General features: G+C 58.5%; 1 protein-coding gene and 1 long non-coding RNA gene across 6 annotated transcripts in view; one reads left to right on the forward strand and one right to left on the reverse strand.

Moving 5' to 3' along the window:
• The window catches only part of CNPY1 (canopy FGF signaling regulator 1), a 40,669-nt gene extending 21,219 nt beyond the window's left edge, over positions 1-19,450 (reverse strand). For all 5 annotated transcript variants that reach the window (XM_023250786.2, XM_006929538.4, XM_006929537.4 and 2 more), the window contains exon 1: positions 19,352-19,450. In XM_023250786.2, coding sequence (XP_023106554.1) covers positions 19,352-19,450 — 99 coding nt within the window. The remainder of the gene's footprint in view (positions 1-19,351) is intronic.
• LOC111559563 lies at positions 16,657-19,789 on the forward strand. The gene is made up of 3 exons (XR_002740675.2): positions 16,657-18,446; positions 19,215-19,294; positions 19,378-19,789. It is a non-coding gene; the product is annotated as an uncharacterized LOC111559563 (long non-coding RNA).
• Positions 19,790-27,999: the final 8,210 nt, after the last annotated feature.

Below are 27,999 nucleotides of genomic sequence, written 5' to 3' on the forward strand. Positions count from 1 at the left end.
TCGCCCCTGTGTCCTGGGGGAGAAACAGCGGCAGGCCTCTAAACGCTTCCCGTCCCCCGTCCCTCCTTCGCCCGATTTGCGGATTCCAACAACCCTGATTCAGTGGAATCAGGAGCAATTAACGGGACTAGGGATTTATTAAGGATAAGTCATGCAGACAGTTCTGACAGCTTGTTTTGAGTGTGACAGAATTACAGGATGCATTATGTATTTAGACTTTTGTGCAGCGTCTAATACCGGGCTTGTGAAATTATTCTTGCCAAATGGTCTGAACCAGCCTGGATGAGAAGCGGTCTCACGTACCGGAAATGAACTCGAACATCAGAGAGAAAGGGTAAATGGCAGTGAGCCGCACACCCAGACGGGGGTCAGGAGCCATGGGGGGGGGGGGCGTGGCGTTTCCTGAGGGGCCGTGGAGGCCAGCGGTAGGGTCTGTTGCCCTTAACACCTTTATTGCTGATCTGCAGGGAGGGGGGCGGTCCCCGCCACGGGGCCACGTGAGGGGTGGGAAGAGCCAGCCCCGACCAGGTGCCCCCCCCCCCACCGCCCGGCAGCTGGAGGGGGGGCTGCGAGGGGGATGCCAGCCCGGCCTTCCAGCACCCCCATCGCTGGACAGTGCCCGGGAGACACCGAGGCAGAGAAAAGAACCCACTCAGCCTCATGGGATCAGACAGACAGCCGGAAGGCTCCAGGTCGCCAACTCGAAAGCCTGTGGTGGGTGAGATTGTGTCCCCCCAGAACACGTGCTCCAGTCCAAACCCTTGGTCCCTGTGAATGCAGCCTTATTTGTCAACAGGGTCTCTGCAGACGTAATGAGCGCAGACGAGGTCACATTCGGTTAGGATGGGTTCTGACCCCATGTGACCGGGGTCACGGACCCCCGGAGAGGGGTGCCGTGTGCTCACGAGGCAGACACTGGGGGTACAGCTCCAAGCCAGGGAGCTCCAGGACTGCCAGCCACCCGCAGAAGCGGGTGAGACAGGGGACCCGCTTTTCCTGAGCACTGGAGAAGGAGCCCAGCCTGCCCACACCTCGCGCCTCCTGACCTCTGAGAAACTCAGCCTCTGTTCCAGCCTCTGTTCCGGCCGCCCAGTCTGTGGCCTCTGGTCAGGGCAACCCCAGGACACACACCAGTCTGGTTTCAGGCACGAAGAACTAATGAGGGGGCTCCGATGGCCCCGCCCCCCCCCCACCGGGCAAGAGGAGGAGCTATGAGCGTCCCCCCGGCCAGGGGAAAGTGGCCAGAGGAGGGGTCTCCGTCCCCCGGGGGGCCCAGGGAAGATTTCAGCCGGGGGGGGGGGCGCCTGGCCCATCCTGTCACAACTCCTGTTTGTAGTGATGAAAAGAAACACGCGTGGCCAGCAGCTGGTTAATTAACCCTGTGCCGTGCTAAGCCGCTCCAGCCTTTAATTCTCTCCCATCACTTTATGCCCTCTGATAATTATTATTTTGATTCTGCTCAGGGGTACTGAATCATCTGTTTTATTTCTTCCCCCTGAGGGTGGTATAGCATTTAATCCTCCTACATGGCCAAGCGCTAAGGCTGCTGTGTTCTCCCTGCACCAGGATATTTGATTAAGCAGAAAACACTGCGCCTCTGCCCCTGAGATGCGTCATGTCACCAACTTTCACGTCAGTCCCGGCCGGCGGCCGGCGTTGCTGCCCGCGGGGCCCCGGGGCGGGCCGTGGGGGAGCAGTGCAGGGCAGAAGGCGGTGCCGGGGACGCAGGGACCTGTCACAGGCTCACCGCCTGGACCGAAGGCTGGCTGTGCGAAGCCGCCCTCTGGGCACGCAGCGCCGACCCGAGCACAAAGCCACAGCTCCCGAGTCTTGTCTAGAAACTCCAACCTGATCCATAGACTCTTGTCATACCGCGCTGGGCTTAATCAGCACCTGGTGCCACAGACACTTATCATCAAACTAAATCCTCAGGAGTTTAGCAGGTGGAGGATCCCCTTTTTTCCTTGACATTCTATCACTTTTCTAAAGTCTTCACAAGATAATGGCAATAGTCCCCAAACACCTCACAGAACCAATAGAGAAGTGATACATCAATCGAGCAAACATTTATTCTTTTCCTCTTGCGTTTCACGGAAATTCAGAACCGGGGCGCCCGGGTGGCTCAGTTGAGCGTCCGACTTCGGCTCCGGTCAGGATCTCACGGTCCGTGAGTTCGAGCCCCGCGTCGGGCTGTGTGCTGACAGCTCAGAGCCTGGAGCCCGCTTCGGATTCTGTGTCTCCCTCTCTCTCTGCCCCACCCCTGCTCATGCTCTGTCTCTCTCTGTCTCAAAAATAAATAAAAACTTTAAAAAGCAATTTTAAAAAAATTAAAACAAAAAGAAATTGAGAACACACTAGAAGCAAATCCCGTGCTGTGCGCATACGGAGGGGGCGGTCCCAGAAAAAGATGTAGTTCAGGACAGAGATGTATTACGCCATACACATAACTAGAATAAAATGTAGAAATCAGCTCTGAAGAAGCTACAAAAATACATCCGATGTTAGGAATGTGTATTTAGGAGTATCTGTATTTCAGTTTCTAATGAACCCCTCTTCATAAAAAGCTGACGACGCGTCACCCTCATTCACTGAGGAGGGGTGTGGTTTCCTTAGTAGCGAGGGCTGACACATGTCACCGGAAGGAAAGGAGCCGGACCGTACCTCACGCCGTATCCAAAACCACGTTCCATACGGATGCCACGTCCACACACCAAAGCACAAGCTCTTGGGGGAAAATTCAGAAAGCCGTCAGTATGACAAAGAGGAGGGAGGCGTCCCTGAACAGGACGAGAGACCCACAGCCGTCAAGAACAAAGACCGTCCGGGCGCCGAAGGGGGCAAGGCCACTGACAAACCACGCGTGGAGACTCCTGTGCGGCCGGCGAGGCACAGCGTCCCCGTCTGCTGGGTTGTCAAATAACAACGACACGAGGGACGAGCCAACAGAATGGGTAAGGACACAAATAAACAACTGGAAACACGGAAAATCTAAGTGAACGGTGCCCTTGCGAAAATACGCTTCGTTCACTCGGAGCCCATGAAAGGGAAATGTGGACAAGAATGAGATACCATCCCGGGCGCCTGGCGGGGCTCAGCCGGCTAAGTGTCCAACCTCGGCTCAGGTCATGATCTCGTGGTTCGTGGGTTCGAGCCCCGCGTCAGGCTCTGCGCTGACAGTGCGGAGCCCGCTTGGGATTCTCTCTCCCTCTCTCTCTGCCCCTCCTCCACTGTGCTCGCTCGCTCTCAAAATAAGTAAATAAACATTAAAGAAACAGAGAGACAATGAAATAACCATCTTCCACTTACGAGATTACCAAACGTCGAAGAATGATATGATCCAATGCCGGCCGCAAGGCAAGAAAGCTGGTGAGGATCTAAAACCCAACAGCCTTTGGGGAAAACAATCTGGCAACATCGGTTCCAAAGAAAATGCGCACGTCCTCTGAGCCCCACCCTTCTGGGGGTCTGTGCCCTGGAAAGCAATTCGACACCAGGACGTACCGTCCAGGGGGCTTGCTGAAGTCCTGATGGGTTGTGATAACACACTGGACACAGCCCGTACGTCCGTCGCTGGGGCGGTCACCAGGGTGCAGACATGGACAGAGACGGGTTGGATCTCTGTCCATTGGTTGACAGTGGGGGGTGTCCTCGTCCGCTCTGGTGGCCATAACAGATAGCACCGTCCGGGGGGCTTAGGCATCAGGAGTGTATCCCTCACACTTCGGGAGGCTGGAGTCCAAGATCGCACTGCCGGAAGGTTCCGTTCCCCGTGAGAGCCCTCCTGCTGGCTTGTGGTGGCCACAGCCCCCTCTGTCCTCACACGCAGCACCGAGAGAGATGCCTCCTTCTCTGCTCACGAGGATCCCAGTCCTACCCGAGTGGGGCCCCACCCTCACGGCCTCATTTAACCCGAATCACCTCCTTATGAGCGACCCGTGCCCAGTGTGGCCACGTGGGGGGTTAGGGCTTCGACATATGGATGGGGTTGCACACGCCAGTCGAGAGCGTGGAGTCTAGACTGAACACTTAGGTTTATTTCACATTTCCACATTCTTCAGAGGAATATAGAGAGGCTATTAATTTATAATGACAAACAAAAACAAAAACAAAAAATACTGAACGTGTGGACGTTTGTGAGAGTTTGAGTGTGCGTGGAGAAAGCTGGGGGCTGGTCTCCTACTGCTGATCATCTGAGTCGCTGGGAAGGGTGGATTTCAAAAGCTCCTGTATCCCTCCAGCTAAAATCACCATGTGTTACTTTCATAATGTAACTTTTTTGATGAAAAGAACTTAGAAAACCCAAAGTGGGGGCATCGGACACAAGCGTCCCTACTCTGACCGCCTCCTGCCTGGAGGCCGCTCGTCGCCCAGCAGGAGCCCCAGGGCGCACTGCTTGGGGGACCCCGGGAGCCCACAGAGACCCAGCCCCTGGGTGGCATCACTGACCCCTTCACTCAAAAGGCGACGCCATCCCTGAAACGTGGGGACAGCTTGAGAGCTGACTAAATAGAGGATCTTATCAGCGAAATCTACTGGCCTCCACAATATTAGAGATGACTCTTAACTCCACGGTTTCGTACAGAAGGGAGAGCAGAGCTCTTCAGACAGCCCCCTCCACACGGTCAAACAATTCAACGTGGCTGGAGAGGCTCTCTCCCTCTGGTGTTTCCAGAAAGTTCACAGACCAAGACTTGAGAAGGGGCCCAAAGAGCCTAATTATTTCTGCACTTGACTTAAACAATGGGCCGGAAAATAAGACCCTGTTCATATAAAATTTAAAGTCTCTCCATTGGAGCTGTGCCCACACCAACGCCTCCCTCCACGGCTTTCTGTGCCTCTTACCGGCGGGACGGCAGGGAGGACGGGCCGGTCCCTGAGCCAGGCCAGGCCGGCCAGGTCTCCGGCAGCTGGGCATGGCGGCCCTTCTGGTCACAGGTCACCTTCCCTTCTCCGTCCCACGTTAACCTCTGCTGGAGGGATGGGCCGCTGTCACCACCGTGCGGGTCACGTTGGCACCGGAGAGAAGGGATGTTCACGTCGGGCACGGGGAGTGGAGCCCCCTCATGGCGCCGGGCAGTACCAGCCACGGCAGTCCCTCGTCTCGAGCCAAACTCCAACGAAAGGGAGCTTGTCTAACTCCTTCCACAGGGCAAACCTGTGGCATCTCCAAACCTGTGACATCTTGGTCTTTTAGGTCTGCTATGGTTAGAGACCGGGCTGTGGACCCAGGAAAGCACTGGGCCAGCGGTGAGCACTGGGCTGGGGAGGCCACCAGAGGGGCTGCGGACACCGCAGGGAACACGCCGGATGGGAGGGATGACTGAGACCCGAGGGGCGGGTCCCCGGATGCCCCAGAGAAACGAGAAAGACAACCGTTGACAGGGAATCTTCCACGCACGATTGTTGGCTCGCGGTTCTGTTTTCCACGTTGTGGGGGCTGCATGTGCGGGACCCTCCGATCTTTCTCCCCCCGCGGGACCCGCTCGCTTCCCCGGGGCTGGGCTCCCACCCGGCTCGTGTCCACACTGTGGCTCCGAACGGCAGAAACGTGCTCTCTCGCAGTTCTGGAGGCCGGGGTGTGACCTCGAGGTACCGGCAGGGCCTCGCTCCCCCTGAAGCCTCCAGGGAGGGTCCTTCCGGGCCTGGCTCCAGCTGCCGGTGTCCCCCGCATCGTTGGTGACCCTGGCCTCTCCGATCTCCACCTCGGTCTTCGCATGGCCACCTCCCCTCTGTGTGTCTCTGCTGGCCTTCTGGGAAGGGCTGCGATCATTGGAATAGGGCTTCCCTTAATCCGGGATGACCTCCTCTTAACTAGAAACATCTGTAGAGATCCTATTCAAAAATTTTTGTGAGAGAGAGAGAGGGAGGGAGACAGAGTGTGAGTGGGGCAGGGGCAGAGAGAGAGGGGGACACGGAATCGGAAGCAGGCTCCGGGCTCTGAGCCATCAGCACAGAGCCCGACGCGGGGCTCGAACTCACGAACCGTGAGCTCAGGACCTGAGCCGAAGTCGGACGCTTCACCGACTGAGCCACCCAGGCGCCCCTGGAGAGATCCTATTTAAAAGATCAGGTCCCATTCTGAGGTTCTGGGTGGACGTGAGGGTGGGGGGCACTGCCTCACCAGATTTGGGCCCCACAGCCCCTCGGTGTCCTACTGATGTGTTCCTCTCCCAGCTGGATCTGATACAGTCAAGGTCCAGCCCTGGCAGCAAGGCGTTCTCAGTCCTAAGACGGCGACGCCTCCTCCCCAGGCTGTGGAAACCGTCTGGGGACATCTCCCAATGTCCCCTGGGGAGCAAACTCCCCGCCAGTTGAGAACCATCACAGAACCTGGTTCCAGTTTGCACACTTCTGAACCATCCTGGTGGGGACACAGGCTCTCTGCCCATGATCTCATGTCACTGCCACCCAGGCTGAACTCGTCGCGCTGTTGGCCTTGACATCCTAGGCCCACAAGCCCGGCCCAGTCCCGCCTGCTGGCCCTCGGTGCCCACGTGTGCCCGACAGGCGGCTGCTGCCGGTGCGGAAAGCGCGGGGCTGTTTATTTGTTAGAAGACTTCTTGTTGTTGATAGACTCTTTTCGAAAGAAAAAAACTGGGTCATGCTCTGCCAAAATTCTTGACGGTTTGACCTTGTTTGTTCAATGTTTAGTTTTTAAAATGAAAAATTCAAGGACTAGGGTCCGTATTTGGCTCTAGCCCCTGTTGCTTAATACTAAGCTAAATGATAGAATTTCTTACCCTCAAAATTACGTGAATCGAACACGTAGGTAATTAGACTGGTCATGGCATTTAAATCTGGGAGGTTTAGAGAACATTCAGAAAGTTTAAAAAGTGTTTGGACAATAGGGCGGGTGCTTATATGTTGGCGCAAGGACCTGCTGAGCACTTGGTGGTGTTGGGGCACCGGCATCCTTCCTTGGCCTTCCACGGCCTTCCTCGGCCTTCCTCGGCCTTCCACGGCCTTCCTCGGCCTTCCACGGCCTTCCACGGCCTTCCACGGCCTTCCACGGCCTTCCTCGGCCTTCCTCGGCCTTCCACGGCCTTCCTCGGCCTTCCACGGCCTTCCTCGGCCTTCCTCGGCCTTCCACGGCCTTCCACGGCCTTTCTCGGCCTTCCTCGGCCTTCCACGGCCTTCCTCGGCCTTCCTCGGCCTTCCACGGCCTTCCACGGCCTTCCTCGGCCTTCCTCGGCCTTCCACGGCCTTCCTCGGCCTTCCTCGGCCTTCCACGGCCTTCCACGGCCTTCCTCGGCCTTCCTCGGCCTTCCACGGCCTTCCACTGCCTTCCTCGGCCTTCCACGGCCTTCCTCGGCCTTCCACGGCCTTCCATAGCCTTCCATGGCTGTCCTCAGCCTTCCACTGCCTTCCACTTGGCCTTTCACACAGCCTTCCACAACCTTCCCCGGCTTTCCTCCGCCTTCTGCAGCCTTCCGTGGCCTTCCTCTGCCTTCCTCAGCCTTCCACATGGCTTTCTGCAACCTTTGACAACCTTCTGCATGGCCTTCCTTGGCTTTCTACAGCCTTCCACAGCCTTCTGCAGCCTTCTGCGTGGCCTCCTACAGCCTCCCGCAGCCTTCTGCTGGTCACCCCTGACTTTTACTGGGTTCATCCTGCCCGGCTCACCCTCTCCCTCTGCAGGCTAGCATTCGGGCACTTCCTTGCCAGATGACACACAGCCCGCACTCAGAGATGGGATAATTCCTTATTGGTATTTCTGTTTCCAAAGAGCTGCTCAGCCCAGCCTTGGGGAGCTCTGGCTGATTTCAGCTTCACACAATCCAGCAACAGGAAACCCCAGACAGGACGTCAGGGCGAGTGGTGACAGCTAAAGGGACAGAGTTCCAGGGAAATGCCTCAGAAACAGAGAAGGGGATTTCGCCTTGTCAGTTCCCCAGAGGGCTGAGCCCTGAGCCCCTGAGAATCATCAACCCAGGATGTCCAGAAGCATTAGAAAGGACCTCAGCGGAAAGGGGTCTCCTCCTCGCGGTAAATTGTCCTCTCACTGCACATTCCTGTTCAAGTGTGACAGCCAAGTCGGCTTGCATTCCAGATGACAGAATAGAACAGAATATGAGCAAACAGCAGCCCAGGCTAATAAATAGCTCACTTAGATCGATGGCTAGTAGGAGACTCCATAAGCAAAAGTGATGCTGAAATTCAGAGAGGAAAAAGAAATTGGTTCTGAAAGTTCAGCCTGATTTTTTAAGCCCATTAATTAACAATGGAAGTTATTTCAGAAGAGATGAGTCTGTGGACGGTCCCGAGGCTGCTTCTTTACCAGGGTCTTTTTGTCTTTTGAAACGATTCTCGGAGAACCCTTCTTCACCGTTTTGGAAACAGGACACGTTTATAAACCATTGCTTTATTTTATGTTACCTACCAACTCCTCCTAAAAATGTTGCTGGAATTTTCCATCTCCCTTCCTTCTTCCTTCCTTCCTTTCTTTCTCACTCTTTCTCTTTCTTTCTCTCTTTCTTTCTCTCTCTCTCTCTCTCCTCTCTCTGTTTCTTTCTCTCTTCCTTTCTTTCAGAAAATTTTTTCTTAAATTAAACCCAAGAGAGAAGAATTTGCATTAAAAACTCCCACTATGCCTTTATGAGAAGATGCCATATCGCAAACACGGACAGTCGTGCCGATGGAGTACCTCCCAGCCTGGCCACAGGCGTCTGTGTGCCTCCTCCTGCCCACGGGCACCTCCAGCCCCTGGGGAACATTGCTAACAAAGTTCAGCTTGCAAGCCCGATATGAGAATTCACCCCCTCAAATACTGCTTGCGGGTCGCCTGCGTGGCTCAATCGGTCGAGCGTCCGACTCTTGATTTCGGCTCAGGTCATGACATCACAGTTCGTAGGTTCGAGCCCTGTGTCAGGTTCTGTGCTGACGGCGTGGAGCCTGCTTGGGATTGTGTCCCTCCCTCTCTCTCTCTGCCCCTCCCCAACTCATGCTGTCCCTGCCTCTCTCAGAATAAATAAGTAAACTTAAAAAAAAAAAAAGATTCTTTAAAAAAATAATGCTTGCCTCATCAGAGAACAAAATATGCTAACTTCTTTCTCACTCAGTAACAACCAAATGATCTCAAACGGATACCCATTCAGACTTGCTCACCTCCAGGTAAGTGAGCAGACGTGTCACCGGGCGGGGGGCGGGGGGCCTTCCACTGCCGCTGGAGGAGCGGAGGATAAACCAGATGGAGCCAACGGGCACGCGGTGACTGGAACCTTCCAACGCCACGTGCAGATAAGTAACTGCAGACGCGGGGTTTCCTACCGCAACACGTCACCCCCCCCCCCCTCCCCGGCCACCGCACCCCAGACAGAGCTGCTCCAACTTCTAATCTCAGCCCGCGGCCCGTCCGCACCAGGCAGGTGGGACAAGCCGACCGGCCGGAATGCAGCAAGTCAGGGCCTCACTGACGCAGCTGCTCTGTGTTCACTCCTGGCCCGGGCGGATTAGTCCGAGCAGGACGGGGGACCGAGAACGTCTGTGTCACTTTCTGGAAGGTTCTCAAGGCAGCTCAGTGTTCGGGGTCACTTTAGTTTTAAGTTTATGCCCGAGTGACGGGGCGGAGGCTGCGGGCGACCCAGCTAACACCCCCAGAAGGAGCACCCACCCACCCCCGCATCGGGGAGTCCCCGCGACAGGCCTCCTGGGCCGGTTCGAAACCCGGACGAGGAGAGGTGCCATCACGCCTGAATCCCACCCGCGCGCGCCCAGCACAGGAAGACCGGTTTGGGGCCGGGAAGGCAGTGGCCCGGTGGGGAAGGCCTGGTGAAAGGTCCCCCTGCTGGCCCCTCCGGGAAGAGCAGTGGCGCCCCCACGCCGGGGCACGCGGTCCTGCAGGAGAGATGTGCCCTCCCCCCACCCCAGGGCCGCAAGCAGTCCCCCTGGGGTCCCAGCCGGGCCTCCCCCCGCCCCCGCAGCTCCTGCCTTCCCGAGGCTCACGCTCTCTGCTCTGTGATAGGCGACCTCCGGCTAAGGTGCCTGTGTTGTGTGCATACACGCACACACACGTGCACACACGGAGCCCGCAGACGCCTGCTCCTGTCCCCCAGGGCTGCATTCTCACCCCGGCCTCCCCGGACGAGATTTGGTGGCAGGGGCGGTTCCACTCTGGGGTGGTGGCCCATCGCGCTGACCCAGAGGCAGCCCTGATGGTCCCGGGCAATTCAGAGGCAGGGACGAGGAGGGGCTGCGTGAGGTTGGACGGGGGGAGGCACCCCAGCCTTGGGGCCTGCAGGCCCAGATGCCCTCCCGGCCACGCGCGGAGCGGAGGGCACCCCTTTGAGCCACAGAAGCAGGGCTAAGGACCTGGAGGCTTCGCCGCAGGGTCTGGGGCGCGAGGGGAGGTGGAGTGGGTCACCTTTCCGCGGGCAATGGGGGTGAGAGAGTCTGATGTCGGAGGAGGCGGGCGGTTCCGTGTCAGGAAGATCCTCCTGAGCTAAGACGGCTGGGGGGGGGGGGGTGGGACCGGCTGATGAGGGAACCACCCCCGGGCTGAGCCGCTGCAGATCAGGAGGTGGGGTGTGTGGTGCCAGGTGGGGGAGGCTCCTCCCCCCCAAACAAGGGGCCGTCCACAAGCACCCGAGTTCAGATTCCACACCCCCAGGGTCCCTGCTGTTGCGCGTGAACCGTGTGCGGACATCCGGGCACACCCGCGTTGTGGGGGCACCAAGGCGAGCCTTCTCTCCACTGTCCCCTGCTCCCCCAACCCTGCTGCCCCTGCCTCCGGGAAGGCCAGCGCTGCGGGGTCAAGGGCGAGAGTCTCAGGCCAGACCCTTCTGTCCGTGCCTCTGCCAGAGCGGAGCCCGCCGGGACGGGACAGCGGGAGCCCTGGGGAGGCGTTCCAAAGCTGGGGAGAAGCAGAAGGGACACAGGGGCAAAATGACAGAAATAGACTGGGCCCGAGAAGGAATCTGAGGCTGCCCGGAGGCCACCCGAGTAAGATGACAGCATGTTACTGGACATAAACGGACTCGGATGCACGGAGCGCACACCTGAGTCCGGGCGCCGACTGGCTCCTTCCCACAGACGGCCTCCCACCACCCTGCAGGGGGCGCCACACAGCACAGCCCTCTGGGCAGCTGGGGGGGGGCTCCTTCTGGGGCCCACTGGATGTCCTCCCACGTGGCCGGGAAGACGGGGAGTCTTCTGCCGCCATCCTCCGGTCGGGGGGTCCGCGCCCTCGGGTTTTCCCAAAGCGGTTCCCAGCACCCCGCACGGGTCTGGAGCAGGACGAGGGTGTCTGCGGTAGGACTGGGCAGGGGCTGGGACTTCCGCTGCTTCCTTTTGTGGGAGCTGACCCAGCAGACGTGTCCTGGGGGCAAGGTCACAGCTGCCCCAGTCACTTGCTGGGCCCTCGGTGACAGCTAACCAGAGTCCCGCATTTAATGCGGCTGCTCCGGGCCGCGGCCTCTCGCTCTCCCTTCTCCTGTGGGCAGCAGAGGGGGCAGCTCCCTGGGGGTCTGGGTGTGCTGTGTGGACGCATCCAAAAGCCTGTATTAAATTCCTTCCTGGGGGCGCCTGGGGGGCTCGGTCGGGTAAGCGTCCGACTCTTGATTTCGGCTCAGGTCACGATCTCGCGGTTGGTGGGTCGGAGCCCCGCGTGGGACCCTGCGCTGACGGCTCGGAGCCTGGAGCCTGCTTAGGATTCTGTGTCTCCCTCTCTCTCTGCCCCTCGCCTGCTCATACTCTGTCTCTCTCTGTCTCTCAAAAGTAAATAAATACAATAAATAAATGAAATCTTGAGAGGTAGCGTTTCTCTTTAAAAAAAAAAATAATAAAGAAATTTAAAGAAGTTCTTGGGCCGCGAGGGCGATGGAGACAAGACAGCGACACATCGGCGACGTGCTGAAAGCCGCCCCAGCCCCACCCCGTCCTCCTGGTCCTCTCAAAATGTCTGAAGGACAAGCGTGTGCCGACTGCGTTACCGACGGTGATGGAGGACCAGTACGACCACCAGGAACGGAGACTGAACAAATCGGGAGAAGGCCTCGCTGTAGCTCTTTGTCAGGAATTTTGTAAAAAGGCAAATCACGTGTTCCTGGGTGGCTTTCCACCTCCCTGAGAACAACGCTGCTTTTTGGCATTGGAGTTCTTGAAATGACGTGGAATTCTTTTGATCTCTCAAAAAAAAAAAAAAAACCCACACTTTGCAAAACATTACAGCGATAATGTGTTCATTATGGAAAACATTTAAAAGATAAGCAAACGGAGAAGAAAGACCCAGTAATACCAAAGATAACCATGACTGCCGCTGTGATGTGTATTCTGGGACGCCCCCCCCCCCCCCCCAGAACAAGCGCATGTACACGCAGGGTCATCCTACACCCTGGCTAATAACCTCTTTTTTGCGTTTAAAAACTGGAAAACATCTTTCTGACTTTTTTTTTTTTTACTGTTGCTGATTTAGAGCTTCCTGGGAACATAATTTTATTCATGATTGTTATCAAAGTAACATACTTATTTTTTTTAATGTTTTTATTTATTTCTGAGACAGAGAGAGACAGTGTGAGCGGGGGAGGGGCAGAGAGAGAGGGAGACACAGGATCCGAAGCGGGCTCCAGGCTCCGAGCGGTCAGCACAGAGCCCGACGTGGGGTTCGAACCCGCAGACCGTGACATCATGACCTGAGCTGAAGTCGGACGCTTCACCGACTGAGCCACCCAGACGCCCCAGTAACATACTTATTAAAATGTTGTCTGTGGGCTGACAATGTCCACAGACGAACTTAGAGGTGACCCCCCCCAATTCCTGCTTCCTAGGCATGGTTGCCAGCCGGGCACTCCAACCCCACACCGTTTCCCTCTCTTGCCGACCCGGGAATGCAAGGCAGGGCGCAGGGCTGGCCCCCACCCGTGCCTCGCCGAAGGGGGGCTCTGGCTTCTGCCTGTCTCCTCAGTCCCCGGCCCTCAGGAACCCCCCTGCCCCCTCCCGCCGACAGCCCCCACTCCTGTTGCCGCCTGTGCTCAAGCAGGCACCCCCAGCAGACCCCGAGTTCGGGTCTCCAGTGAGGGAGATCACCAGCGGGTGTTTGGGGCTCTCCTGACCACGACCCAGGAGAGAAGTGTTCCGGGGATGGGGGTGGGGCTTCTGGACAAGTTTCCCACGGGTTAAAAAAGGAACGTGATACAAAACTTTCCCCTTCACTGCTCTGAACGCCGCGATGGACGATTCATTACGTAGGCCTATGGTCGATTAAATCATTGGCTGTTGGAGATTGAGCTCTGTCTCCAGCCCCCGCCCTCCCCAGGGGTTGAAGGTTCGACCCCAAGGGTCACCTCACCAGCATACACTCTCGTCCCTATCACTCAGGATATCACAAGGGTTTCAGAAGCTCTGTGGCAGGAAGGGAAGGCAAAGACCAAACACGTGTCTTGTTGCTGTCACACGCGGTGTTCACAGTGGCTAGGGTCTAACTCCTTCCGGGTAAGCACTCTTTGTCTCGTCTCCGCCACGTTCAGCAGGGCTGAACTTGCATCTGGCGTCCTGACCTTGGGAGGCCACAGCGTCAGAGCACAGGTCCTGAGACGGCAGTAGCAGTGGGCCAGACTCGGGCCACTGGGGCCAGGAAGTCATCTGTCCCCCCGTGGGGCCCTGGGTCCCCAGCCTCGAGGAGGTACAGACCACCAAACTGCCAGCCATCTCTGCCCTGATATCTGGTCTCAGAGAAGTTCTGGCTGCTTCTGTATAGGGAGGCAGGAATTATTACAGCTCTCTGTTTGGGTATTAATAATCTTCCCAAATGAAATACCTTTCGGCTACTGTCCCATGCTGAGAACAGCCATCTGCTATGGTGGCTTTTAGCTTTTTGGACATGACCCACTTTTTGCATTTCAGCTCGTTACACGATGTCACGAGATAACAGTCCTTTGCCATAAGATGCACTCTGATATTTTGTGTATATTTTTACATGCTGGTTTCACCCCACTACACCTATTTGTGACAGACTACAGTCCGAAAAGTATGGAGGGACTGAATTTCCCCTCTGCTTCCTAGCTGGCCTATTACAAAGGCCACACCTCTCACCTTGTTAGCAAACAGGGCCCCCATACAGTTGTACAGGTTGTGCACTGCACAACTTCAAAACGCCGCAGGAACCTGGTGCTATACAGTATGTAACAGCATGGGGTAGCTCTATCGATAGCAAATGATGTGGCTCTGTCTAAACGGACTTATCAGCAATTAAATTAAATTAATCCCGATTTGCCAAAACAGTGAGTCACTAAAGCTTTCTGAGCCTCGTCTTCTGTATTTTTTTAATTTTTTTTTTCAACGTTTTTATTTATTTTCGGGACAGAGAGAGACAGAGCATGAACGGGGGAGGGGCAGAGAGAGAGGGAGACACAGAATCTGAAGCAGCTCCAGGCTCTGAGCTGTCAGCACAGAGCCCGACGCGGGGCTCGAACCCACGAATCGTGAGATCGTGACCGGAGCCCAAGTCGGACGCTTCACCCACTGAGCTCCCCGGGAGCCCCTCATCTTCTATATTTCTAAAATGAGGCTAATTAAGGGTGCCTGGCAGGGTCAGTCGGTAGAGCGTGCAACTCTATCTCATGGTTGTGAGTTCGAGCCCCACACGGGGCTTAGAGATTACTTGGGAAAAAAAAAAGGAAAGGGAGCTAATTAAAGTGGCCTTATTTACTTTGCAGAGCTGTTAAAAGAATTTAACGAAAGAGGCTTTACGTCCTGGTCTAAATCATCGTCATCTTTGATCGACGAGATCTATTCTCTTTGAACTTTCCAAGTTTCGCGGTCTCAGTCACGGCAAAGGGGACCTTGGTGCTCCCACCTTCAACCTACTGCACAGAGAAGTGGGTCCTGGGTCCCGCGCACCGAGTTCGTGGTTTCGATCCGTAGAAGCAAGAGTAAGCCCTCACCACCCCCCTGCTCCCAGACTCTGGGTCCCCATCACGAGAGCACAAGTTCATTCATGGCCCCTTCCTGGAGGCCCGCTGTTGGCTTTTCAGGAGAGGATGAACACTTGGTTACGAAGCGATCGTAGGACAGCCGCCTCCGGACGGTGTTGTGCTGTCCCGCTCACCGTGGGTCACTACGACCGTCACAAAACCACGAGGTGACCTAGAGGCTGACGTGCACGGACATGGCTTTGTCACAAGCCAGGGGAAGTATCAGGCGGCGACGGTCCCCTCGAGTGCAGCCAGCAGGAGGCTCCCTCGGCGGTCACCGGCCGGGGCCCTGGGGCCCCCAGAGCGTGCCTCCCCCAGCCCCCCCTCCCGCTCCGCTGCAGAGACGCGGCCGGCGACAGGAAGACAAGCACGTCCGGCTCATTAGACAGCCCGAGGCAAAACGCCGCTGTGCGCGAACCGAACTTGTCCGTTCAGGAAAAGGAGAAGGAGACTGTTTCCAACAAAGCCACCAAATCTCTGGGGTTGGTCCGGCACCGGGACTCACTCATCTGTTTTTGAGAGTATTTTTTTTAAGCTTATGTGTTCATTTTTGAGAGAAAGAGTGAGCGAGAAGGGGGCAGAGGGAGAGGGAGACCCAGAACCCGAAGCAGGCTCCAGGCTCCGAGCCGTCGGCACAGAGCCCGACGCGGGGCTCGAACCCACAGACCGCGAGATCGTGACCTGAGCCGAAGTCGGACGCTCGACCGACTGAGCCGCCCAGGCGCCCCTGCTGCACCGTCTGCTTTTATAGGCCGTCCCTAAAATCGGTAACACTGGAGGCCTCCGAGCGACCTCGAGGATGATGTCATCAAAGCCCAGGAGACTTACGTCTTCAAACCCCAGCCCCACTTGTCAATCTCTGGTAGCCCGCTCAGCCCAGCAGGCTCGGGTCGGGTCGGGGGCCCACTGAGTCCGGGCGGCAAGTGTTGGGAGGCCTGGCCGGTCACAACTCCGACAAATGGGGGCCTCTGCCCACCCGTGCTGGGGTGGGGAGCCGTTGGCGGCTCTCGTGTCCCTCCAGGACCCCCCACTCGTCCACGCTCACATCTGTGAGCAGGACACAGAGGAGGCGCTCTCAGAAACCCTTCATGTCCCCGGAGGGGGCCTTTCAGCCCCCGGGCGGTCGGGTTTTCATCCGGGAGGCTCCCGAGGCAGGGGAGGGGAGGGGGCAGAGCTGTGGAAGGAGGGGCGGCTGATAAGCTGTGCTCTCCGGGAGTAGCTGGGGCCTGATTCTGCCTGAGGGGGACCTTAGCGCTGAGCATACTTCACAAGTACTCTGAAGGTACCAAGGAGTACTTAAAACCCGGTTCCGGGGGCTGCTCCCCCCGGAGTCGATTCCTTTCTTGCTCAGCTGGAAACAACTGCCGGGCAGAGAGCAGGTCTCACTGGAAGTCGGCTGGAGCCCCGGAGAAACGGGGGTGTCCAACCGGGTACGGCCCCCCCGTCCAGTACCCTAACCCTGCCCCCAACCCCACCTGAGTCCCGCCCAGTCCTCCGAGGGACAGCTCTCCCAGCGTCCCCACCGCCCGGCATCTTGCCGGTGGCCACATGGGCCATCGCGTCTGGGAGCCGGTGGTGTTAGCCAGCCGGTGACCCCGGGGGTCGGCAGCCCCTTTTGCTCCCGTGCGCACGGAGCCGGGGGACGAAAGACTGAAACCAGGACTCAAAGCAAAGCCGGGTCAGAGCCGGAGAGGGCCAGGGAGATGGCGTGGCCACCAGACGAGGTGGGGCCGGCGGGCGGAGGGGGGGCAGGCGGGCAGGTGGGGGCAGGGGCCATCTGCAGCCCTGCACAGGGCAGCTTTCTCCCCGGCCATCCTCTGGGGGCAGAACGTGCACCTGGAACCCCCTCGGGTCTTCTCACCAAGTGAGAACCGGTCCCGAGCAGGCCCCCCGTCCACGCCACCCTCCCCACGCCCGCCCCGCTGCGGGCCCGGATTCACAGTGAGGAGCCCTGCGTCTCTCAACCACACTGTGCAAGGCCACCTCGGGTCGCTTCACCCCGTCCCCCTCCGAACATGGGCTCTCTCGGGGAGCGCCCCCGCCCTCCCTCTGAGGACGGGGAGGCTTTCCAAGGACCTTGGGGTGTCGGCTCCCTCAGCTCGCAGATTCGTGTTTCCTTTTATCCTCGGAGAAACGGAATGCAAAGGGGAAGGCAAAAGCAGAAAGACGCAGGAAGGTGAGTGGTCTCGTGCCTCGGGCCAGCCGCGTCCCTGAGACCCAGGAAAGGCCCCGGGCGTCTGAGGCCTCGCCCCGCCAGGGCGGCTGGTCCAAACCTCCTCCTTCAGCGTCCTGCCAGGCACTGCTTTTGTTCTTTGCCCAACGCCAAGCTGAGCCCCCACATCCTGCAGGCTCGCGGCAGAAGGGCAGAGAAATGCCTCTGGGTCCACACCAGGCAAGAGCCGCCTGGCCCCCGTCCAAGACGGGCATTGGAAGGGCCTGACTTCCTGCCGTGACGCCCCCCTGCATTTCCAGTGTGGCGAGCAGCCGGCCGGCCCAAGAAAACAGCGCCACGGGGTTTTGGATCACCGCAGGGGAGAGTTTTCGCAGGCCCCGGTAGCTTCCTGGGGAAGGTGGCAGGGCTCCCGAAACGATGAGGGCTTTGGGGGTATTCTGCTGCGAGCTGGCCAGAGGTGGGAAAACCGACCCGCACCCCAGAGCTGAAAACCACACGGTTCCAAAACGCGGGGGCTTTAAAGAGCAGCCTTCTGGCCGCCCCACAGACCGGCCCACATGCCCGCGGGGGAGCCCTGCTCCAGCCTGAGACCCAGGGCGCACCCGCTCCTCGTAGCCGGGACTCTGAGGTCACCGATGCGCAGGATGGTGGCTTTCAAATCGCTCTGCGGACCGACAGTTTGTGGCAAACGTCGAAAAAGTTATTTCAAGTCGACGGACTCAAAGTGGGATATCGTCTGGCAAGAGGAGGAGGGGAGAGGAGGCCCATTTTCTCCAGGTGAACGCGGGCCCCTGTCCAGAGGGCCCAGGGTCTCTAAGCCAGGCCTGGGTGAGAGCCAGGAGGCGGGAGGGCCCGCGGGTGCCCCGGCCAGCCCCCGTGCGGCCCTCCATCCACCACGGGACCCCAGGCTCTGCGCGCCTGCCTCATTCCCTCCTTCCGCGACCCTCTGGTGTCTCCTCTAACCTTTGGCCTGTTACCCTGTGAGAGAGAGGTCTTCCTTCGTCCTGGGCAGGCGCCCGACAGGTAACCCGCATTGTAACCTCGTATGATACTAGCACCCGGTTATTTTTGACCGTGTTGGCCCGTGCCCGGGCCTGCCTGGCTGTGGGACCCCGCTCCGGCTGCTGCCAGGGTCCCAGGGCCGCTCCTCTACAGGCTGCCGTGACCGCGTGGGGCCGGGGGCACCTGGCGACCACCGCCGGCAAAGGAGCCGCGCGGATGTGCCCGTGACGCGGGTAAGCACGGTCCTTCCGGTGGCATGACGCGAACCGCGAGACCTCAGGGCCTGTCCCTGTCTGCGGCCTCAAGACGCGGCGCACCGGAGCCCCCCCTCCCTTCGCCAGCAGGTGCGCGGGCTCCTGACGGAGGTGAGCATCGCGCTTCGGCCCCCGGAAAGGCTGTCGTGTTCACACAGCGCAGCCCCCCCCCCCCCCCCCCCCCGCCGTGAAGTCCTCGGCTGGACCCGGCCCCGCCCTCCTCCCTCTTTGATGGGCACAAAACCCCAGAAAGAGGTGGAAACAGCAAACAGCCCACCTCGATGATTTGTTCTAAGACAGAGTGCAGTGCACTGGCCAAGCAGCGAGAAGCCCCAAAGCGGCCTCCCTTCAGCTCTGAGCCACTTAGGCCCCGTCGGGGAACAGCTTCACTTGTGTCTCGCTTAGGATGACATCACTGTCGGCTGGCGTGTTGGGAACGTTAGGACCTCGGTGCCGGGCGGGGGAGGAGACAGGAGCCCGGCTCCCGGCGGCCCCACCCATCACGCCCGCGGGTTCGGGGCCAGCCTCTCTCTAGAGGGTCTCTGTGGGGGAACATCATCCTGTCCCCTCACACAAGAGCCCCCGTCTGTCCTGGAGACGGGTCTCGCATTCCCCCCCGCCCCGATAGAAACCTGTAGGTCTCGGGGTGGGGAGGGTGGAGTCTGGGGGAGGGTGCTCCCGTTAGGGGGGCTCGAGGCAGCCCCCCCACCCCCAGCCGCTCTGGGCCCCCCGCTGGCCTCGCCCAAGAACCATGGAAACGCTATTTTTATCCTGATGAACAATAGTGCCGAAATGTCTTCCGACTTGGCAAGACACAAAATTTAGGTGCTGGGAGAGAGACTTCAATTTCAAGCTTAAAGATTACTTTGGATCCCCCAGGACTCAGAAGCAATTTAGAGCTGATACCCTGAACAAGAGGAAGGTTACAAGATTAAGACCAACTGCTGTTTGGATAAATGGTTGGTAATTGCCCATATCCGCAATTATACACTGGCACATAATTTCTTTTCCGCTACCTTTCTCCTCTCCTGCGTCCCGTCAGGATTTATTCGGAAGGAGCCCACCTTGGTCGTCTTCTGCCGAGCCTTGGTGACGTCATACTCCACCTCGTCCATCAGGGCCCTGCATGCTAGACAAGACACGAAGCGTCTGTTATCTCTGGAAGGCGCAGAGTAAGGCCGCTCGGAACCGGCCGCTAGCTCGACCCTCAGCCAGGGCGTCCCCGTCAACAGGGAAGGACTCTCGTCCCCCGAGCACAGGTGTGCAGCTTTTCAAAGACAGGTTTGAACCATCTGAGACTGAGACAGAACGCAGAACCAACTGAGACCGATTTTCTTTGTATGGCCCTTTGTACTCTGTGGTTTTTAAAACCATGTATGTTTTACGTATTCATTTAAAATATGCATGTTTGGGGGCGCCTGGGTGGCTCAGTCAGCTAAGCATCTGACTTCAGTTCAGGTCATAATCTCACAGTTCATGGGTTGGAGCCCTGCATCGGGCTCTGTGCTGATGGCTCGGAGCCTGGAGCCCGCTTCAGATTCTGTGTCCCCCTCCCTCTCTGCCCCTCCCCCACTTGTGTGTGCGCGTGCGCTCTCTCTCTCTCTCTCTCTCTCTCAAGAATATATAAACATAAAAAATTTTAATAAAAAAATAAGAAAGCATATTTAAAAATGTTTAATGTTTGTTATTCTTGAGAGAGAGAGAGAGAGGGAGCAGGGGAGGGGCAGCGAGAGAGAGACAGAATCCGAAGCAGCTCCAGGCTCTGAGCCATCAGCACAGAGCCCGATGCGGGGCTCAATCCCACAAACTGCAAGATCTTGACCTGAGTCGAAGTCGGACGCTCAACTGATCGAGCCTCTCAGGCGCCCCTAAAATATGCTTTTTTTAAGGAATAAAGACACAGTTGCTCCTAGTCTGTCAGGGATTCCCCAAGCCTCCCTGGGTCGCATTCATTACACTCAGGGAGCCTCCGCCTTACGGGAAAGGTTGGCCCCAAACTGGGCCCTGCTCCCAAATGACACACTTTTGCTGGATTTGAAATCGCAGGGAGCCTCTGACCCGTACCTCTTACGGGCTATACGGCGGGTTCGGTTCCTTCTTTCCAGGCACTGCCTCAGCAGCTGAGAATTCTCACCAGGAACAAGTAAATGAAGCGATGCCTCCAACACCAGCCTCATTTGCTCAGCAGAAAGCAATTTTGGACGTGCCGTCTCTGCCCAGCCGTGGCCGAGGGATGTGGAGGCGTGATGGAGACAAAGCTCCCCCATTCGGACGAGGCATAAGCAGCCTCTGTCTGACTCAAGTATTTCCGAGTCTCCCCGTGGGAACAGCACTGCCTTTACCTGCCCACGAGGTGCATTCTGGCACCGTAGACCCGACCCGGTTCCAGCACCGCGTCCTGATTGCACACGGGACCGGGATGGCCCAGGGCCCAGGCGGCCCGGTGACGACGACAAAGGCCAAAGTCCCGATGGTGACCCACACCAACGCTGTGGGGGCTCGCCGCCCTCCTCGCGCGGACCGAGCTGTGTTCCCACGCGCACAGCCCGTGACTGCAACAGTCCTCCTGGGTCCCTGGGACCACACGCGCCTCATGGCGGGGATTTCAAAGTGTTTTGCCAGCTCGTTTGGGGGGCAAACTGTTGGTGGCTTGAACCCGTTTTGCATAACTTGTTTTGATGGCTGTTTTGATCTAAGAAAGGAGTTGCGGACACTGGGGAGGCTGTCAGGGGGACGTCATCAAAACCGAGGGGCTGAGGAGGGCTTGTCAACATGAGCACAGGGAGGGGCCGTCATCACGCGGTCTCTGGAAACTTCAAAGAATCTGAGAGGACTCGGGAAGCGTGTCCGGCCTGGCGAGTCTGCTCCTGGCCGATCTGAACAGCTCTCCGGAGGTCCTGGACACCTGTGCCCGAGTGGCCAGGCCGGTGGGGTCACTCTTGGTCGGCGGTGGGGTCAAACCGTGCAGCGGGCTCTGGGGGAGGGAGGCCCGGCCGGGCTGTGGAGGGGCTCCTGCTCATGGGTACTAGTGCACGGTGTGCCGTGGCCCCTGGAGAAACGCCCTCCGGAACAGCCCGGCCTGCCCCCCCCCACCCCCAGCTACACGCCCCGGCAGCGAGGGACCTACGCGGGTGGCTAACACCCCGCTTTGGCCGCAAGGACTCACACTCCCCAGAAACAACCGGTAGCAAAGTGCACCTCGGCTGAACCTGGACTTGACGGCCTTCCTCCCGCTTTCCCCGGAACGATCGTGGAATTCATCTATCGTTGGTTCGGAGTGCGTTATTTCGTCATTGGCTTATTAGGAGACATTATCTGCTTTGCTACTGGCTTGTGAAAGAGTATTATTATAAATTACAATGCCCGCCATGAACCTGTGTTAAATAGATGACCAGCAAAGAGCGTCTCAGTCTCCGGGCATAATTTTTCCCCAACAAAACAGCCCCAAGGCTGTCACCAGCGGGGCATGGAAGGTGTGTGGGTCCCTGCCTAGGCCGTCTGCTCAGCGTTTTCTGCCTCCCCCGGCGGGTCTCCCCCCACCCGGAGAAAGAACGCGGAGCCTCAGACAATACGCGCGTCCTTTCCGGCACCTGTACGGCCCCTGGTGGCTCTAGAAGTTGTGTTCCATGACCTTCCTTCCTGAAGAGAGAGCTGGTGCTTGCCCTTGGCCCTGGGGTCGTCCCCTCCCTTTCCCACCACGGGGGCCCTGATGAGCTGGGCCAGGCCACGGGGACCAGGCAGCCCACAGATACTGCAGGTGAGTGGCCGCAGGGGCTGGTCCCCCGCCAACCCGGACAGCGATTCCCCATCCCCTGGGAGAGTGCTCACTCACTAGTTTGAGTTTGCCAAATCCCAGGCGAACGTAAGCCTGTGCCTCCTGGGCAGGAATCGGGGAAGATGGTCACACGCCAGCCCGATGTATGCTTATTCCCTCAACCTGGGATAAGGCATCAGGCACCTGCGAGGCCCCTTCGCCCACCCTCTGGAAGAGTCCCGATTCCCAGAATCCCACCTTGACCTGGTGACCCACCTGGGATCCTTGAGGTCTCTCTGCTCTGTGTCACAGGCCCAGGTTTCAGAGTCCAGCCTGATCAAAGGTGGCCTTGGCTCTCGAGAGCCCACAAGGCTGGACGTGGCAGGTACGGGGTGTGCCTGGCACCCCCCCACCGGGGCCATCGGTCATATGTTAACACCTGTTCCCTTCCACTCAGTCCCCAAGATTCGGGGCCACCGAGACAGCCATGCAAAGGATGTCTCCTGAGGACGGGCCCCTGGAGGGGCTGAGCTGATGGCCGGGCCCCTGGTGTCAGAGAGGCCCGTGTCTCCTGCATCTCTGGCCCCTTGACCCCGGGGTGGGGGGTGCGGTGGGAGGGGCCACACTCACTGGTCGAGCAGAGCATCTCAGGGTCAGAGGTGACCCCCCCCCCCCCAGACACGGAAGGCTCTAGCTTCTAGGACAGGCTGGGAGGGAGGGGGGCCTCCCCATGGAGGGGCGGCTCAATGAGAAAAGATCATTTTAGATTTCTGCCCCAGGTCGCAGAACAAGTTAACAGAGTCACATCAGCGACCTGGGCCTCCAGATTTCCAGTCCGGTGTTAATTTAAATGTTAATCTGAAATCTTCACTTAAGTCACTGGAGTTTTGGGTTTATTAGAGCAGGCGGCAGGAGTGAGCCTCCTGGGGGGGTTGGCGGGTCACGTTGCCTGCCAGAGGGCGAGCCCTCCTCCCCGCTGGGCCCGCCAGCCTCTTCCGTCTGTCTGCCTCCTCCCTTCTCCCGTCCTTCCTCTCTCTCTCTCTCTCTCTGTCTCTCTCTCTCTCTCTGTCGGAGTGAGATTTGGCAATGGCAAGGAGGTGGTGGTGGATGTCACAGCAGATCCAGCCTGTCCCGGGGGAGCTCAGGTGCCGGAGCCTTCTGGAATCGCCTCACACCTTCCCAGCCCTGCAGTTAGTGAGCCACGCGGCACTGGTAGCCGGAGAGCCGCCTGGATGCGGGCGTTTACGCAGGGGACCAGGCAAGGGCCGCGAATCAGGAATCGCGGCCGCTCCCCGCCCGGCCCTGCTCTGCACGTGCCCTGGAGACTCGTGGATCAACCGGTGTTCGGGCACCTGCTGTCTTCAAGGACAAGCGCAAGGTACCAGGAAGGAGCAGAGAGGGAGAGGTCACAGACCAGGCCCTGGAAGGAACCCGCACTTGACTGGGGGTCCGTGAGCAGCACTGATGTGAGAAGGAGCCGGGGACGTGAGGACACGCGTGCAGACGCCTCGAGCAGGCGGGGCGAGTGAGGGAGGCCGGGCCAGGCAGCCCGTCCCTCAGCCGCACGTGCCGGGGAACCCCAGACCCACCTTGGAAGGGGCCGAGCCGCAGGCCCCGGTCACAGGCCCTTGGTCGCTGCTGGGGGTGTGGCCTGCCTCTTTGACAAGCACCTGTGACCACACGACGGCCACTCAAAGACCGCCCGGGGCGCCTGGGTCCGCTTAGTGGAGCCCGACGCCTTTAGGGGGAGACGAAGCCCTGCCCGCTGCTCCTCACGGAGGGGAGGACACGTCGGGGAGAAGGGAGCACCACCCCCCACCCCGCCGACGAAGCAACACTCGTTCTCCTTCGAGAAGAGTGGCTGATACCTGAGTCTGTCCGCAGCGCTGTGGGCCCAAGACCTCCAGAGGGTGGTGGAGTGTTGGACAGTCCCACTCGGGAGCGGAGGAGACACCAGTCCGGCCAAACCCATGTAGAAACAGCGACCCGGGGCCCGGCCACGCGCCTCCTTCCTGGGTCCTCCTCCCCTGCTCCTCACCGTCCAGTGCGATCGTGGCTCCAAGAGGGACGGTCCACAGCCGACACCCGGGATCTGTGAACGTGACGGAACTCGAGATAGGGTCTCTGTGGACGATCACGTCACGGTGGGGCCTTAATCCGGGGCGCCTGCGTGGCTCAGTCAGTTAAGCGTCAGACCTCAGCTCAGGTCATGATCTCCCAGTTCATGAGTTTGAAACCCACATCCGGCTCTGTGCTGACAGCTCGGAGCCTGGAGCCTGCTTCCGAATCTGTGTCTCCCTCTCTACTGCCCCTCCTCTGCTCATGCTCTGTCTCTCTCTGTCTCTCAAAAATGAATAAACATTAAAAATTTTCTTAATAAGAAAAGATGGGGCTTAACCCAATGTGACTGGCGTCTTTATAAGAGGAGAGACGCAGAGACAGACATGCGGAGGGCACCTGTGAGGACAGACGCAGGGTCTGTGAGCCAACAGTCCCCAGCCACCGCCAGAAGCTGGGACAGGCCTGAACAAACCGGGACGTGCTGAGTTTGGGCCTCAGAGAGACGCCCCGAGGACACACAGGGACGGGCCAGGCTTGGACCGAGAGGGGCCCGTCCCGAGGAGGCTCAGCGTCCACCTCTAGGAGGAGGGGAGCCGGGGGGGATGTGTTTGGGCGGTGGGGACACATTATCATAAGAAGATGTTCTTTTTTTCTCATTGCTTCTCGTTCAATAGTATGTCTTAAGCATTATCTCCACTTGCTGCACTGTGATGACTTTTTAAATGTTTGCTTCGTACCCCATCAAGTAGATGTACCGTGATTTTCTCCGCTCTCCTATCTGTGCACATCAGGTGCTCCAAGTGTCTAAAAGATGCATCACGTGGGCTCAAAGATTATCTTCCTTTGCAACACAGCTGCCTTTTCCAGTTAACCCGGAGCCATCGCTCAACAAAACACTTGTGTCCTGACTCTCTTCCAGGCGCTGGGCCAGGGTGCGGGGGGGGGGGGGGGGGAGGGAGGATGGGGGAGGACACAGAAGGGGGAAGAGCCACGTCCCTGCCACGGCCACGGCCAGGGTCCCCACGACGGGGTCCGGGAGACAGGAGCGCAGCCGTGCCCCGAGACCGGCGGGGAGGGGGCGGGAGAAGAGGACACGCCCACCACATTCTGCCCCGAGTTGGGGGGACCCGCACAAGGTGGAGCTTCCGTAGAAGTTCCGGGGGCCTCGCAGTTTTCACTTCTGCGGTCTGGGAACAAGGAGGGGCCTCCCGGGAATGGAATCGAAACATGGGCCCCACCCCAGACGGTGAGGGAGCCATCCTGGCCCCCGGGGGGGAGCCGCCGTGGGAGGGGGACCGCGCGTGAGGCCAGCCGAAGGCAGGGAGCCACTCGTGCCTGTGGGAAGCGTCGGGTCACGTCCAGGCCTCCGGTGTGGGGCGGTGACACGGTGCAGCGGCCCCCCTCGGGGAAGATGGGAGGCGTCCCTGACAGAGGGAGCGGGAAGGCCTGCGGGGGTGAGGATACACCTGCCCGGCGAAGAGTGGAGGGAGCTGGTCCTCGGGAGAGGGGGTGTCTACACCACAGCACCGCAGTGGAAGAGCGTAAGGTGAATTTGAAGAACGATCAAAAACGGTGGCCCTAGGGGCGCCTGGGTGGCACAGTCGGTTAAGTGTCTGACTTCAGCCAGGTCACGATCTTGCAGTCTGTGAGTTCGAGCCCCGCGTCGGGCTCTGGGCTGATGGCTCAGAGCCTGGAGCCTGTTTCCTATTCTGTGTCTCCCTCTCTCCCTGCCCCTCGCCCGTTCATGCTCTGTCTCTCTCTGTCCCAAAAATAAATAAACGTTGAAAAAAAAAATTAAAAAAAAAAAACAAAAAAAAAAACGGTGGCCCGAGGCCTGAGTCCGAGTGTTTCAGAGGACAACGGCGCCTGATCAGGCTGCCGGGGTGGGCAGGGACCAGGCAGACCCTTGCGGGCAGAGGTGAGGAAGTATGTCTTTCTCCTCAGCCACGTGGAACCCCTGCGGTATCGTAAGGTGTGGCTTGATGTGATTTGTGTCTTCCGGAAACGATTCAGCCTGTCGTTAGAAGAGGCGGAGGGGACCAGGGTGGGTGCAGGTAAGCCAGCTGATAGGCTACTGCACCAGTCCCAGCAAGGGATGACTGTGGCTGGAATCATAGTAAGCGCAGAGGAGACGCTGAGAGGTGGACGACTGTGAGAGGTCTGTAGGAGGTAGCGCCGGTGGGTTTCCGTTCTACTTTCTTCTGTGGTGGTGACACAGCATTCCTGTTTGGTTACCGGCAGCCACCTGTGTCAGAAAACTGACTCCCTCCCGGGTCAACCGCAGTAATTCCACGCGTGTTGCCAGTTGCTGGTCTGGGATTGCACACGTGGAGGAGCTCTGGCCGAGACCCGGGGAGAAGACTTTCCTCTCTTTCACAAAGCGCCGGCATGTAGGGGCCCCGTCCGTGCCGCTGCACAGGAGGCAGTGTGGGCCGTGCAGCAGGAAGGGGGCCAGCAGGAAGGTGGAGATCCTGGCTGTCTACCGACGTGTGGAGACCGCCACGAGCCGCTCTACTCCCGGGTTCGCTCAACTTTCTCTTGGGTGAAGCCACTTCGACTTAGGGTGAATGTCGCTGGCTTGCTTCTCACGCCTGTCCTGTCTCCTAGGGTGGCTGTAACGACCACGGACGGGGCTCCCACAGCAGACAGTCCTCTCCCACGGTTCCAGAGGCCACAAGTCCACGATCAGCTACCAGCCGGGCCGGGTATCTCTCCGTGGCCCGTCCGTGGCCCCTCGTGGTCCTTCCTCTGTGCGGGCCCATGTCTGTGTCCAAAGCCCCTCTTCTTACAAGACCAGCCACACTGGACCGTGAGTTACCGATTACAATTCACTGGTCGTTAATCACAAGCCTAACCCTCACTCGGGTTACGGTCCCTAAAGACCTCTTTAAAGACCTTGTCTCCAGGGGTTCCTTCCGAGGCACAAGGGGCGTAGGGCCGCAGCCGACGAATTAGGGGGGCGCACAGCTCGGCAATAAGGCGGGGGGTTTGCTACCACAACCAGGACGGCCACGGGGCAGCGGCTTCAGCACCGGTTAGCTCAGCACCTCGAAGGTCATCTGTCTCCGGGTCTGGTTCTTTGCCAGGCTCCGGCTTCCCCTGCGTGGCCGCGAGACGCTGTCCCAGCAAGGACTGAGCCGCTCTGTTGCTGCACAAAATCGGGGTTCTGTCAGCGAGGACATGCCCCGCCCAGAGGCTCCCCCCCGCCCCCCACTCACCCCTGCCGGAAACGCCCTCCTACTCCAGGCTGGTGTCAGTACCGGGCAGGGATTCAGGGAGGCAGCAGGTGGGGAGGGGTGAGGGGAGGAGGAGGCCCACCAGCTGGCTGGGAGACAAAGCCCAGCCCGGAGGCTCATGCAAATACCGCCGGCCATCCGGCTCCCCTCGCCAGCACATCTCCACGGCAACCCATCCGCGTGAGCGACTCCCCATCGAGTTTTAACCCAAATTATATTTTCCAGGCCTAAAATCGGCGTCACTGTGAGAAGGAGAACTCATGCTAACAACTTTAGGAGGCTCCGGACGTGAGGCAAAGAGAGATCAATGGCAAAAAAAAAGGCAAATCTTACAATATTTTACTCAGAACCCACCCCACAGGCGTTTTCCATCTGTATGCTTTTAAGAAAAAGAAGCGATATTAGACTCCGTTACTGCTGGTGTTTGTTTTCCAGGGAATATTCTAGTTGCGCTGTAATTCTATTTACCTACACTCTTACTCAGTCATCCTTGATGTTCGGGATAATGGCCTTTAGTCACCAAGGGAAGAGCTAATTAAGAGCATCAAATGCTGTTTACCCTGGGAGGAACGTGGGCAAACACACAGCCGAGAGATTTCTGGAAGTAGCAGCA

Source organism: Felis catus, chromosome A2, assembly GCF_018350175.1.
Source record: "Felis catus isolate Fca126 chromosome A2, F.catus_Fca126_mat1.0, whole genome shotgun sequence".
Classification (NCBI taxonomy): domain Eukaryota; kingdom Metazoa; phylum Chordata; class Mammalia; order Carnivora; family Felidae; genus Felis; species Felis catus.